The following is a 15,388-nucleotide window of genomic DNA, read 5'->3' as shown; positions in this document are numbered from 1 at the left end:
CCAGCGGTCTGGGCCTCGAGGTCCAAGTCTGGCTCCCAGGCCGCCGCTCCGCCCTTCTCGGCTTTCTCCAGCGCGGGCCACTTCCGACCCCTGCCGTCCCGTCCCCTGGCTCCTCCCACCCCGCCGCGCCCCGCCCCGTCCCAACCGCTCGGCTCCTCCTCCCCTGCCGGCTCCGTCCCCGACTTCCCGGCTCCTCCCCGGGCTGCCCGCCACACCTCTGGCCCCTCCTGCAAGCTCCGCCCCTCGCCCCTGGCTCCTTTTCTCCCGCCCGCTCTAGCCCGCGCTTGGCTGAGGTCCGCGAGCGCTCGCGAGCCACCGGGCCAGTAGGGAACTCGGCGCCGCCAGACCGCCCAGCTCGCGCCTCAGCGTCCCGGCGCCGCCGCGCCACTTCTCCGAGTAAGTGGCTCCTGGGCGCGCCTCTCCCGCCGCTGGGCTGCGGGCTGCCCCGGGCGCGCGCCTCCGGCTCAGAGAGTTTCTGAAGCGAGTGTGAGTGGGTGTGAGGGTGCGTTTGAACGACTGTGTGTATTTGAGCGTGCGTACGAGTTGTGCAGGAGCGCACAGCTTCGGAAACGCCTCGGAATTTTACTCAGGTCCAGTGCTGCACTGAGGATGCGAGACCCTGTGTTAGGAACCCTTACCTACTCAGGGCGACCTCTTAACCTTTACCTCCCGCTTCGAGCCCTTTTCCTTCCCCCGCCTTTTTCCTTCCCTCGCTATTTGTCACGTCCTCCTGTAACCACACATGCTGGCGAAAGCGTTGCCCGGGTTATCAGGATGCCCCAGATTGCAGACTGAGTTGCTGGCCTGAGATTGTAATCCGACCTTGCATTGTAAAATGGGCAGAGACCAGAGCCCTGCTTTGAGATCACCCGATGGCGACTTCCTTTGAAGAAGAAAGTGTGTGTGTGTGTGCGCCTGACTACACATGTGGCACTGGAGGAGCCCTCAGCACCTGCTGCACACACCTGATGAGCGCTCAGGCTCCTCGGACTGTAGGCGGCTGATAGGCATGTTCAAGACCAGACTGACCCACCAGGCTTAGGCACCTTGAATATTTTCATTGCTTCAGTGACGCTGTATTTCTAAACCAACAGATATTCTAAAACACAGGCGCTTTATGTAGAAGGAGCAGTGTCCCCAGAGGAATCATGTAAGGAATCAAACAGTAGTTAAGTGCCCAGTGTTGAAACAAAAAAATCCTTGTATTGCTTAAGACTGATCATTCCATCCCTACATAAATCATTTTGAAGGGGCGTAGGTCAGTACTCTCTCAATGGAGTATGTATTTCTACACTTAAACAATTAATTGAAAGCTTTGTTATCATAACAGCAGTGTTATACTTGAGTCTCTCTGTAAAATGGTTTCTTCATCTATAAAGTGATTGGCTGGTTGCTGGGGTCCTATCTAATTTTAATAGTGTCTCTGAGTTCTACATTTCAGTTTATTTTTGCTACTTTCTTGCTATGAAGGTAGAATATTCTACTTCGTTCATAATCCATTTAAGAGATGCTGATAGGGGAATCACATTTTGAGTAGAAATTATTCGTTGAGGGTAAGGATAACAACATTGTGTGGCCAAAGGAAAGAACCAAAAAGGGTAGCCTTTAAGAAGCCATTGTGCATTGGCACATGAAAGGTCAGAGTTGATAAGTCACTTTAAGTGCTGCTTATCGCAGCAGGTATTTTTATCCTGGTTTGAATCCTGTGTTACACAAAAGTGTTTCCACACTGTTTTAACTAAGGAAACATACTTTGCAATGTAAACATGTGACTCCATCTCTCTTTAAGGAAAGAAATAATTATCATATTTAATTAAACCCTTGGACACATTTATTGGCACCTTCTAATTAGAGCTGTCATGAGGAGTTTAAGTCAGCGAGTTACTGTTGTTTGTGTATAGAGACAGGTCTTGCTATGTTGCCCAAACTGGTCTTGAACTCGTGGTCTCAAGTGATCCTCCTGCCTCAGCCTCCTGAGTAGTTGGGGCTACAGGGGCCCACAAATAATTGTTAATATTCTAGCTAGTAACGCAATTTGCTTTTTCATAGATTTTTTTGGATGCCTTTTCCCCTCCATACACATTAATTGCCTCCTCCAGTCACTGCCCATCTTTTGAATTTTTACTTGTAATCTGAGTAAAGTTTAGGGAAGTAGACTATACCTACTCCTCTGTAAAATATGAATTCCTTAGATATTGAATGTGTTGTGTTATACTCTTTGGATTGACATATGTAGACTTTATAAATCATTGTATTTAGATTGTGTGACGAGTTAAGAATCATTAATAAATCAATGAATATAGGAAGGTTCTACCAAAAGCTTAGTGATCCTGCACAAATGGGGCTTTTAAACATTTTTGTTAAGGGAGACTTTTACTCTGTTGTGCCTTTTGTTCCAGTGTGTTTAAAGTCACCAAGAAAAGTTTGTGTGAGTTGAGAAATCTCATGCTGTTGCCTCTTAATTTTCTATTTCAGACTATATTGCTAGACATAGTCTTTGTTTAGGTGTTGAGCTGTCGTGAGGACAGGCTGTCCTGGGATCCTAAACAGAATAGCAGAAACCTGGGAGTGAACATACTGCCGGGGCCAGGAACAGAGTATTTTATGAGGCCGGTTCTTTGCAATTCTCATTCTGTTGAAATGGAGGAAAGGGTGTGTGGAGAGGAATGATTGCATCCAAACAGCACTCATTAGGAAATGCTGAGTTGGGGGAGGAGCGGATTTCTATGTGACTTATGGCTTGGAGAACTTCACGGAGATGATCCTTAAAGCTGAGTCTACCACAGTGCCAGACACTGCAGAAGTCTTATGTTTAATTGATCCAATTGATCCCTGGAGGAGATAGCCCAATGTGGAAGTAACACCCTTCCTGGGGATTTCATTCATACTCAGAATCAAGCTTTGTTCTATATCATGTGGAATGGTCCATTCCCCACCCCCTCCATTTATGCCTGATAGCAGTTGAAGGGGGTGAACATGGGCTAACCTCCAGGAGGCAGGGGAAAAATCAGTGATGATAAATGAGGGCCACTTGCTTCCTCAAAGAGGGGAAGGGCATAGGGGCTATTAGTACAATCCCAATGCTAGGGGCATTGACTTTGGCAGTGGTGATGTGCGCAGGGGCCAACCTGGATCACAAAGTGAACAGTTTCCCCTGCATTCTCAGGGATCTCTGGCTCTGATACAGAAGTTAAGGGAAGGAATTGTGTGGTGCCAGATTAACTTTTATCACCTCACCCCTCCTCACACTGCCCACATCCTGCATTTAATACCAAATACACACAGTAAGAACTCAGCAAACACTGAAAAAACCCTTGTAACACCCAACTTTTATGTTTCCCTGTAGCAAAGAATTTTCTCCCCATACTCGTCTCTGGTTTTGATGATTGTGGCCCTGGAGTCTGAGCCAACTGCTGTTTCTAGGCTTTTATACTTCAGTTGTGCTGCCCAGTAGCTGAAAACGAATGATTTGTAGAAAGTTAAAAAAAAAAAAAATCAGAGAACCATGTTGCAAAATGTAAATGAGGTCAGTTCATTTTTAGTCTACATTTTGGCCTGAAGAGGAGGAAATGAACTACAAGTGGAGGGTAGATAATTCTAGAATGGCAGAACCAACAGACATCTTGGAAACCACTTGGCCTACGGCCTTATACCACATGGTTGCTGTTACTCAGCTTTGGAGGTGTCCACCTCCTTTGTCCAGCTTGAAGAGGTGAGCACCATTCATTCACACAGCAGGCACTTATTGAGCTCCTGCTATGTGTCTGGTACAGCACATCCTTCTCAGGTTTACATGAAAGCCTGGGATCTGAGAAGGCAGGTACCTTGTACAAAGTCATCTGCTGGTAAGAAGGAGTCCCCGAAGGTAAGTTGCCAGTGGCAAAAATGGGTTTGGAATTCTCTTGTGTTTCACCAAGGAAAGTAAAGGTACTTCCTTAGTCAGGATAGTAGAATCGTATTCAAAATATTTGTCTTTCTCAACAATCAGAAACTCAAAGAAGCACATTTCTTCCAACGTCTGTTTCAAATAACCAGTGGTATTACTGAAATAAACCTGATTGCATAAGATTTTGTTTTACATCAGATGTAAATTACCTGAGAATTGTTTGAAAATATCACAGGCTCAGCAATAATGAAATAATACCCAGCCCATCCTTTTAGAAAGCAGTTGTTGTTTCTCTGGAAGCAGGTGTTCACGGTACAGAACCAAGGTAGCTGAGGTCCAGAACCAGCTGCAAAGCAGGATGGGTGCCAGAAAGGTTGTTTTCCTAGGCTTGCTCTTTTCCGTGTAGGACAAGGGGGATTAAAAACCAACATGGTGATGTTTTTGTCAAGGTGACGGGGGGCTACGTCTATTGATCTTTTCCACTAAAAACCAAAAACAAGGGTGGCGGGGAGGTGGTCACAGGAATGAGATTCCAGGCTAACTTGTGAACACCTCTGCGTTAGTTTCTTTAATAACAGAGAATGGAATTAAGTTCAAAATTCCACTTGTAGTTTCCTTAAACACTGGGAATAAAGATGACTTTAGTCAAGAAATAGTTGGTCCCCATGACTTTGCTGGAATCAGCAGCTCGTGTCTCAGCCCCTGCTGGCTGTGTGGCTTTGGACAATCTTCTTCACTCTCTGAGCCTGTGTCTTCACCAGACTAAAAACTGGGGATAGTATTTATATTACAGGATTGTTGTGCAGATTAAACCAGATGTTCCTCTCCTGTGTCAATGTGCAGAAGGCACCTATTAAGTGAAGGACTTGGTTAGATTGGCCAAATAGGTGTCATTCCAGTAAGTGTTAGTACTGGGCCACTGTGGAGTAGAGAGGGAGAGTAGTAACTTGTGTCATATGTGATTTTAGCATGAATTCTTTTTTCCTTTAATGACGCCAGAGGAGCCCAGAGAATGGGGTGAATGTAGCATAGCTTCAGTGAGTGCCAGCTACAGGGTCACATGATTATATAAGGGAAATGTTGCCGCTGCTGCCGAAGACAAGTGAGCCAGAGCAGGGCATTTGAGTTTCATGTGCCTGAGAACGAAGAAGAGCCATGGTACCCATTAAGCTTCTCAGCGTCAGGGAAGCTTTCAAAAAACATATTACAGTTAAATTGTGAGCAGTGGGTTGGCCTTTCACAACCCTCATGTTTAAAACAAGTGGTGAGTGAAACCAGATTATCTAAGACGGACAGCTGCCCTTGGTGTTGCAAAGGGAATCGGGCTGGCATGTCTTCAGGGGAAGTTGCTTGAGTTCCGGAGGCCCAGGGCAAGGACCGCATCTTCAGAATTAGGCACTAGGGCGAGGTCTTCTGCGAACACAGTACTCAGCACTCTTGGATATTTTAAAGGAGCCAAAAAGTAAGCAACAGCCCACTGAGCCAATACCCTCTCTAAGCCTGGCTCTTACTCCTTCAAACCAAATTCATTTAGCTCGAGCCTTCCCCATTCCCAACTCTTATTTATTACTCTTATTTATCATTTGTTTTAAAAAATGAGGTTTTTGTTTTGTTTTGTTTTTACAAAAATAGGGGAGACAGAGATTGTGGTGTGTCCTGTGTAGGCCTAACTACACTCATCCTTTCCTGTCCTGAACTCTCATCTGACTGTGTTCAGACCCTCACACACATGCGGACACAAAAAGAAATGCCATGGTCCTCTGAGAAAAAAAAAAAAAATGCATGCACAGTGTTGGCAACAGATTGCAAATTACAGAACAAACTTTGGTCACATAAACCTTTGGGAAGTAAGTCCAGTACCTCATTCCATCATTCTTTGGTCAGGAAACTATTTTTCCTTCTCTCTTTAAAGGGCTGAAATTGTTTTCTGGGAAATGGCAGGTGCTTGGTTAAATACTGTTTCACTGTGCTTGAAGGGCAGAGCTGTCCTCACTTAATGATGGAATTTCTTTTGCCTTGATGCAGAATTAGGCTGCTAGTGACTCATGAAGTATACCTGGAAGAGGTGAATGAGCTCAGGTCTTCCCAACATCCGGTGATTACCTCTGTTTGCACGCACTTAGCCACTTTACTCCTTTGCTTTTTATGGCCTGGAACGACTGATAGTGCCTGAAGGAACAGGGCTGTTACTTGCCAGGGTAAGAGAACTTGTGTAAATAGGGAGCCTCCTGAGGAAGCAAGGATTCCCTGCCCTGTGTACCTGTGGTGTTTATCTCCTCCCTGGCAGGGAAGCTCTACTCAGGTGGAGTAGTTTGAGAACATCATTATCTGGGCAGCCACAAAGATGATACACCAAATGAAACTCTGAACTTGTCCAATGTGCTGTATTTTAGGGTTCATCTGGGACTATAGCTCTGAACCTGACCGTAAGTCAGAATCACCAGTGAAGCTTGATGCAAATTGAGAACCCCTAGCCTCGGAGATTCATGCGACTAATTTTTCTGTCTTGTTCTAGAAAGAAGCTTATTCAGCCAGCAGATAGCTGTAGGGATTTAAAAAAAAAATTATCATTTTGAAATGGAAAGAGCAAATCTCTTAAAAGTACAGAGTGGCTTTAAAGTTTAAAGAAGATGAAAATGAACACATACCTATAAAATGAACACCTGTGTACCCATCTTAAGAAATAACAAAGTTGTTTTTATAATAGATCTTCACTGGGTGGAAAAATATTGACAAGCAACCAGGTCAGGAACAAAAAATAACAACCAAAACAATTAGTGGTGTCCCACAAATAGATCCAGTAATTGAAGGCCATGAAGCAGAGACATTGGAGAATCTGCCCAGTGTTCATTAGTTGAAAATCTAGACTTTGAGTCATTGACAATGCTGACATCATAAATTCGGTATGCTGGCTGACTTAAGGACACCTCAGGTGGTTTATGGATTACCTATCTGGGATGGGCATCCTTATTTCAGCAGCGGCACATGTTTGGAAGAGCCGAGGTCACACTCAGGACTTGGAGTTGCCAAGTGGACCGTTTCCCCTACCCCAGGCCTGTTCCCCGTCCTGAGGTCTTGGCACCTCCAGGAATCTGTTCTGTTCTCAGAGTGTCCCTCTTGTTTTGCAATGGTAGAAAATGAAAAACAGACCATTTTAAAAAAATTCATCTTCTGTAACTTCCTCCCTCTTCTTTTGCATTTTGGGTTTTGCCAGTACTTGAGACTTCCCTATTTTTGAATTTTGGTCAGTTTTTAATTTATTTTTCTAATAGGGGCCATAGAAGTTATTAATAATAGAGGTCTGCTTCTGATGACACTAATTATAGTAGAACCACAGCTTTTTTTTTCCCTTCTAGATTTAACTATTTGATCAGAGAATAACAGGTATGAAATTGACTAATTCAGGTCTGGCCTCTTCCTTCCTCTGTAGTCAGCCATCCCCCAGGTTTGCCGCCCTGGAGTTCAGCACACTGGGGCCTTCCAGCCTACCACTAGGGAAATGAGGCGGATAGAGGAAGCTGGGCAGTGACTTGAGACAGATGGCAGGGGTAGAGGAGTAACCACCCCAGCCCTATAAGCATATCTACACCGAACTTTACCCTTTAATCAGTCTTTTGTAAGTTCCGTTTTCTTTTTGTCTGTTTTTTTTTTTTTTTTTTGAGATGCAATCTCATTCTGTCACCCAGGCTGGAGTGCCCTGGTGTGAACTTGGCTCACTGCAACCTCTGTCTCTCAGGCTCAAGCAGTTCTCCTACTCAGCCTCCTGAGTAGCTGGGATTACAGGCACACACCACCATGCCTGGCTAGTTTCTGTATTTGAGTAGAGACAGCATTTCACCATGTTGGTCAGGCTGGTATCGAATTCCTGACCTCAAGTGATCTGCCTGCCTTGGCCTCCTAAAGTGCTAGGATTACAGGTGTGAGCCACTGCACCTGGCCTGTAAGTTCTATTTTTTAAGGATTGCCTTTAGTGATTATAGTGTACTATATGAATGTATTCGTTTGCAAGGGCTGCCGTAACAAAATACCACAGACTGGTGGCTTAAACAACAGAAATGTATATCCTCACAGTTCTGGAGACTGGAAGTTCAAGATCAAGATGTCAACAGGTTTGGCTTCCCTGAGACCTCCCTCCTTGCCTTTCAGATGGACACATTTCTGCGGTATTCTCACAAGAACATTTTTGTTTGTGCACATCCCTGGGGTCTCTCCCTCTTCATAGGGTACCAGTCATATTGGATTAGGGTCCCACGATTATGACCTCATTTAACCTCAATTAATTCTTTATTAAAGGCTGTCTCCACGTACTGCCATACTGGAGATTAGGGTTTCAGTATATGAATTTCGGGGATACATTTCCGTCTATAACAATTGCCTTTATAAAGAATATTAGTTGTCCCTCTTTACACAGGGAGGATCATTTCAAGACCTCTAGTCGATGCCTGAAACTGCACGTAATACTGAACCTTATATAAGCTATATTTTTTCCTATACATATGTACCTATGATAAAGCTTAACTTATAAATTAGTCACAGTAAGAGATTAACCATAATACCAAATAATAGAACAATTATAACAATATATTATAATAAGAGTTATGTAAATGTGATCTTTCTTCACTTTCTCTCAAAATATCTTGTATACTACACTAACCTATTTTCAGACTACGTGGTCTGTGCTCACACTGCCACTGTGGACAGCAAGACCGTAGATAAGGGGGACCACTGGGGAGACCACACCATTTGTGCTGTGACTGTCATGTGGTTTATTTCTATATATATGTGTAGTCCCATTATAGTTATTTTTTTCCTTAAACAATGATCTTTTAAATAAATTCAAATAGGAAAAAAGTATCCGTTTACTATGTGTGGGGTTTTTGAGTTTTTAGTGTAGACCCAAGTTTTCATCAGGGATTTTTTTTTTTTTTTTTTTTTTTGTCCTTTAGCCTGGGAATAAAAATTTTGGATGTTTATTACAGCTCAGATCTGCTGGCCACAGATCCTCTCAGCTTGTTGTGTGTGCACATCTGGTGTCTGTGTGTCCAACTCTCCTCTTACAAGGACACCAATCAAATTGGATTGGGGCCCGCCCTAAGACTAATTTTAACTGAGTCACCTCTTTAAAGATTCTGTTTCCAAATGCAGACGCTTTCTAAGATATTGGCAGTTAAGGGCTTCAGCATATGAACTTTTTGGTGTTTTCTCAGTCTGTTTGTACTGCTGTAACAAAATATCTGAGACTGGGTAATTTGTAAAAAACAAATTTATTTTCCACAGTTCTGGAGGCTGGGAATTCAAGATCAAGGCACAAACAGACTCAGTGTCTGGTTAGGGCAACTCTAGGCTTCCAAGATGGTGCTTTCTTGCTGTGTCCTGACATGGTAGACGAGATGGGAAGTGGAGGGGTAAAAGGCACTGGGGTACTCCTTTCAACCTCTTTTGTAAGAGCACTAATCCACTCATAAGGGTGGAGCCGTTATGACTTAATCACTTCCCTAAAAGCCCCACCTCTTAATACCACTACCTTGGGGTTTAGGTTTCAACATGTGAATTTTGAGGGGAGATATACCTTCAAACCATAGCAGTAGGGACACAATTCAGGTAATAACAATCAGGATGCTTTAGGCTGCAGTTAAGCGAATGCCAATGAACAGTGATTTGAATAGTAAAGACATTAAATTATCTTATATGAAGGGCAGTTGGGTTGAGTAGATTCAGGATTGGACCCACGGTTAAACAGGGTTATCAGGGACCAGGTTCTATCTATTCTTCTGCCTTCTCATCCTTAGCATGTTAACATTTTTATTTGTAGACTTGCCACTTTGTGGACAAAAAATAGCTTTCTCAGCAAGAGGTATCACAGGTTCCTGCCAACCTCTTTTTAAGACAGGAAGACTCTGTGTGTGTGTGTGTGTGTGTGTGTGTGTGTGTGTGTGTGTGTGTGTGTTTGTAAAGGGTGGACGCAGAGGGCAGCAATAAATTCGTTCTTTTATAGTGTCTATCCCTTTTCATCCCGGAGTAGAATCTTTCCTGATGTCTCCTTAGGCCTCATTGGCCAGAACTGAGTTGCCACCTCAAGGGAAGCTGTGAAAGTGAGTAGTGGGCATTGAGGGAGAACCTCTGTTGTGGGAGGTTGGCTGTGCTGATAGGAGAAGGGAAGAGGAATGGTTACAGGGTGGACAAGAAACATCTGTACTAACCCCGGGCTCCCATTCCCTAGAGGCCAGGTATAGCCATCCGTATTCCTGATATTAATAATCCCAGGTTTCACTGGAGTTAATAGTAACCACCCATGATAGTAGTTGGGAGGAGAAAACCAAATAATGATATGGAAGTTGTTGAAAATCACTTCTACTTAATTACTACTAGCAGTGACTTTTTCTTATTCTTGTTCATTTTAAAGCTGACTGGAAATACCTTGAAGCAGTGACTTTTTAACATTAATGATCATGGGTTTGTAAAATAACCCTTCTTACTTTAGAGAAAGCATCCTGCATTCCAGCCAGAAAGGTGTCCATCATATAGAGAGTGCCATATGTTTCCGGAAATGTTTGCCATCCCAGTAATCATGGCAAACACTTCCTGAGTATTTAGGGTGGGCCAGCAGGCACTGTGCCGAGTGCTTTATAGACATTGTTTAATTTCATCTTTGGAAGGGATCTATGAGAAAGATACTGTTGTTTATCCTTGTTTACAGATAAGGAATGGAGGCTTAAGGAGGTTAAATAACATTCTGTGAGTGCCTGGCCACGCTGGGATTTATACACTGGGAGCTTAGCTACCCTCCCATACTTGTGCTACAGGGTGTTACCCTTCAGTAATACTGCCACACACACCCTCCTTTTCTGTGAACTCTCAAAGGCTTTTACCTCTCTCTCCAACCAGTCTGGTTTTGCTACAAAGTTTGTCTCCATGTTTCATTCTTCACATTTTGTTATTTTTAGATGTGCAGAGCTGATCATGCCACATCTTATGGAGCGTAAGATGTGTCATCTTGTTTGTGAGAACCCAGTGCCCAACTGCTCATTGCAATTCTGGTAGATATTAAGAGGTCGTTTTGTTATTTAATTTAATTTCTTTATTATATGTGCTTTTTAGAGAGGGGGTCTTGCTCTGTTGCCCAGGCTAGAGTGCAGTGGCTATTCACACGTGCAGTCCTAGCACACTATAACCTCAAACTCTTGGCCTCAAGCAATTGTCCCACCTCAATGTTTTGTGTAGCTGGGACTACAGGTGCATGCCACCACACCCAACTCTAAGAAGTCATTTTGAATTGAGATTGCTCTTGAGGTATTTTGGAGCATGTCATGTCTTATAAGCTTTTAAAAATAATTTAAAGTGTTATAAGACAAATTTTAATTAAACAATGTAGATTCAGTTATTTATCTTCAAAGTGAAAGTTGATGGAAACAGAGTTCATAAGATGCCGGTTCCTGGCTGACTTCTTGCTGAGTTCCTACACTTCTCCACCTAGCACCGAGGGACGCCTTGCAGTTTTTTTCCGTCAGTTGGCTACTGTGCTGATACGCCTAGATTTTCTTAACACTTTTTTTTTTTTACACTTTTGTTGTAAAATAAAACATAAATATAAAAAAGCCACATAAATCAAATGTACACAACTTAGTGAATTATTACAAAGCAAACACTCATACATATCACTAGCATTTAGGTGAAGAAATAGAACTTTGCCAAAGGGACCAAAATCTTACATCCTATCCTGATCACATTTCCCTTTGTTCCTCCAAAAGTAAATGCCATCCTGACTTTTATAGTAATTACTTCCTTTCATCTCTTTGTGGTTTTATTGCCCAAATGAGCAGCCTGACCCAATGAGTTTAGTCTTGCCCATTTACCAAAAAAAAAAAAAAAAAAAAAAAAAAAAAGTCTTTTAAGTCTCTTTTAATCTACAGATCCCTCTATTGTTCTCCTTTCTTTACATTTTTTTAAAAATTTGTTTCAGGACCCGCGCTGTTCAATCTGTAGGGTTTCCCACAGTGTTGATAACAGAAAAGATGCACACTCATGGTGTAGTTTAACTTATTACTTTGCCCCCTGTTTCCTTTATCTGGATCCAGAGACTTGATCAGATTCAGGTTTGATCCCTTTGGCAAGATTACAGATGGCGGTGTATTCTTTTACTGGGAGACACATGGGGTCTGGTTTTTCCACTCTTTTTTGATGTTGGCAGCTGTTGATCCTCAATGTCTAGACCTGTTAATTCATTGGGGGAAATTGCAGAATGGTGATACTCTAATTCTATCATTTTGATTTTATTCATTAGCTAGAATAATTTTATAAGGATAGACTCTCTTTCAATCTGTTACTTGATTGCCCAGCGGTACAATTCACATGGGAAAGGGAGGGTGATTTTTTTTTTTAATTTACTCAGTTTTCAAGAATTGATTTCATGTCATTCTCAGGAGATCACTGATTAGGTTTTTAAAAATTGTTATGAGCTCATGGAATTAAATCTATTTGATAGGTTTTAGTCCATTGATATTTTAATTTTTGCTGAGTCTCAGATTGTCCCATCTTTGACCAGTGGGAGCCTCTTCAGTTGGCCCTTAAGTCCTCCTGATCTGACATTAGTATTCCTATTAGTTTCCTGCCATTTGATTTGTTAAGGTGATCCATGCTTGTCTTGTACATTTCCTGCCTATACCTGGAGTCAACCATTTTCCCAAGAATCCCTGGTTTCTTTTAGTGAGAAGTGCTATTTCAGGACCATAATCCAGGCACTGAGAATCCTCATTCACTGGAACGGTTATTATTTATAGGCCTTTTACTGGTCAGAGCTGGGAAACACACACATACACACACACACACTTACATGCAAACATAAACGCTCATATAAAGATAAAATACTTTGAGAGTTTATAATGATATTTCCAATTCAAGTTCAAGACTGTAGGGTTTCTGTTTAACCTCTTGTATATTACATTTTTATTCCTTTTCTTCCACACTTAGAATCCTGGTTTTTTGGTCACAGGGGAAATAGACTATTGTATAATTAACTATTTGATTACCCCATATTATATATACATTAGTCTATAACAACATTAATACTCCCGTTATCAGCTATGATTACTGAAAACAGTAAAAATAATTTCTTTGGCATATGCCATACTCATTCTTCCCCATGTAAAAATATAACTTAGTACTTCTCCATCATGAGATCTTATTATTGTTCTATATTAAAATATCACCCTTTCATTTCGTCTTGTTTTTACAGGTTGTTGTATACATCATGCTTATCACTTGTCCTCATATCAGTGTCTCTAGACATTTTGATTGAAGCTCTTTCTCTAGTAGATTTAATTGGAAGGGCTTATAGGACCAATATTTCTTCATTTCTTGATAATACTTTGTCTGTGACCTTTATAATTAAGGGTCACTGTTATCTGATATAAAATCCTTGGCTCACATTTTCTTTCCTTGAGAATCTTAAATATGTCACTCCATTTTTTTGTGATGTAAACTATTGTTGTCTGAATGTCTAATGATGATGATCTGAATGTTTTCCTGCTAACCATCTACTCTTTTAGCACTTTTCAGAGTATCAGCTATGTATCATTTCATTCAGTTGACACAGTATGAACATTCCAGTACTGTAACTAGTGAGCTGTTATGTTACCAAATCTGAGTTTATAACTTGGTCAACCTTGCTGCCAAATAATCTCTTTCTGCTCTTGACCCAGCGTAAGCCACTTACTCTCAGTAACTATAGTTTTTTTTTTAATCTTTGTAACCTCAGCTGGACCTTGTAAAGAGTACAGAGTTAACACTAAATATATACCTTTTTTGTGAAACAAATGTTGTGGAAGGATGTGGGCTTTTTTCTTTTTCTTATTAGCCTGTTGGGAACTGTTCTGTCCCTTTGCCTCTTTTCCTCTGATCTGGTGAGGCTTTGCCTTCGTGCTCCTTGAGGCAGGCCATTCCCTGAGCAGAAGGTATGTGGATGCAGCACCCGTCAGTTCTGAGTTGTTCTGTGGATTCACTGTCAGGTTTTCAGACTGTGTTCTCATGGTATTGCATCTTCAGGACTAGCATGTTGGGAACTCCTGGCTCACGGAGCATCTGACTCCACGGTAATGCCACTGTGGTCCCCGTGCCTGCTTGCCCTTTCCTTTATCTACACCCTGATCTATTCTTTCCTGGGTTTCACAGCCCAGGTCCCTGGCATGTGGGGTGTAGACCCCAGCCTCTCTGTGACCTTTCTTTTCTGACCACTGCATCAGTGGGTGCTGGGGCTTCCACCTGCCCAGACAGGTCCTTTCTTCCTTCCTGCCCTTTCCTTTCTTGACTGATCTTTTTGGTCTTCACTTCTTGCCCATCAGAAACTTTTGCAGGGCACTACATAATGGGACCCTTGGCCAAGATGTGACCCAGATGCATTTTGCTCAACTTACACACTGTGTTCAGCTTTTAAAATTTACATCTCACTTAATGGGGTATTTGTGCCAGTTTGGCCAAAGACCCTGCTGTTCCCTGTTGTGCTCCTCCTGGTCTGTCATGCATTTCGTTTATCTGCCTGGCTCCTAGAGACAGGTGAGTTGGTGACCTCTGAACTTTGGTATCTCTTGCTTCTCAAAGCATTCACCACATGGGCATGACCCTGGGCTGCCCTATTTTATTGCTGGCCTGCACTAGTTCAGCAAGACATTCCTGCCCTATTTCACTCACCCTGTTAGATCCTGGCCTGTGGTCCATTCAGACTTTTTCCTTCATCCTCTTGAGTATCCCAGTCACATGTAATAATAGGAAAAAAACCAGTCTTCTGATACTTGGCTTTTAAAAGCATTTACTCTGCAAAAACAATGATGAAAATGATAAAGGAGTAATGGGCTAGATAGAGTGGCCCACACCTGAAGTCCCAGCTACTCTGGAAGCTGAGGTGGAAGGATCCCTCAAGCCCAGGTTTTTGAGACCAGCCTGAGTAACATAGCAAGACCCTGTTTCTACTAATTCAAAAAAAGGTAATGGAATAGTGGTTCTTCCCTGATGGATGTGAACGCTTAGGTGATGTGTTATTGCAGGTATGAAGAAAAAGGGAAACTCTTAGCCTTGATCACACCAGGGAGCTCTCGCTGGTAACAGAGAGTCAGTGATATGGAAAAGCTGCCTGTGACTTAAAAAACTGTTCTGATTCCCTCCTCCTTTTTTGTTCTGGTCAGTGCCCTGAAGTGAGAGGCTGTAGAGTTGGGCTCTTCTCTGCTGTGAGCAGGCCTGTGGGAGGCAGCTCATGAGCCTGACTGCCCTAGTGAGTTTCTTCCCAGATCCAGTTTTTCAGGTCACAATTGAAACCGTCCTAGAAATGTCTCTTTGCTCCTAAGAATCTTCAGAGCCAGATAAGGACTTGGGTAAAAATAAAAAAAAAAACCCATAAAACCATTTTCTGTTCTGTTTTTATTAATTCAGCATAAATCATAATGAAGACTTGTTCTTCTCCTGTTCTCAGCTGCCTGTCTTTTTTGCCTTTTGCCTCTGGTTGGCCCATGCATG

The 15,388-nt window shown here is 42.5% G+C and overlaps 1 protein-coding gene across 1 annotated transcript in view; it reads left to right on the top strand.

Moving 5' to 3' along the window:
* The first annotated feature begins 276 nt into the window (after nucleotides 1–276).
* The window catches only part of TNFAIP8 (TNF alpha induced protein 8), a 125,657-nt gene continuing 110,545 nt past the window's right edge, over nucleotides 277–15,388 (top strand). Inside the window, exon 1 of the mRNA XM_010339525.3 lies at nucleotides 277–396. Within this exon, the coding sequence (XP_010337827.1) occupies nucleotide 396 (1 nt within the window). The 5' untranslated portion in view covers nucleotides 277–395. The remainder of the gene's footprint in view (nucleotides 397–15,388) is intronic.

The sequence above is a fragment of the Saimiri boliviensis genome, chromosome 1 (genome assembly GCF_048565385.1).
Source record: "Saimiri boliviensis isolate mSaiBol1 chromosome 1, mSaiBol1.pri, whole genome shotgun sequence".
Classification (NCBI taxonomy): domain Eukaryota; kingdom Metazoa; phylum Chordata; class Mammalia; order Primates; family Cebidae; genus Saimiri; species Saimiri boliviensis.
The sequence above is the reverse complement of the archived record's forward strand: the minus strand, read 5'-3'. Positions and strand labels throughout refer to the sequence as shown.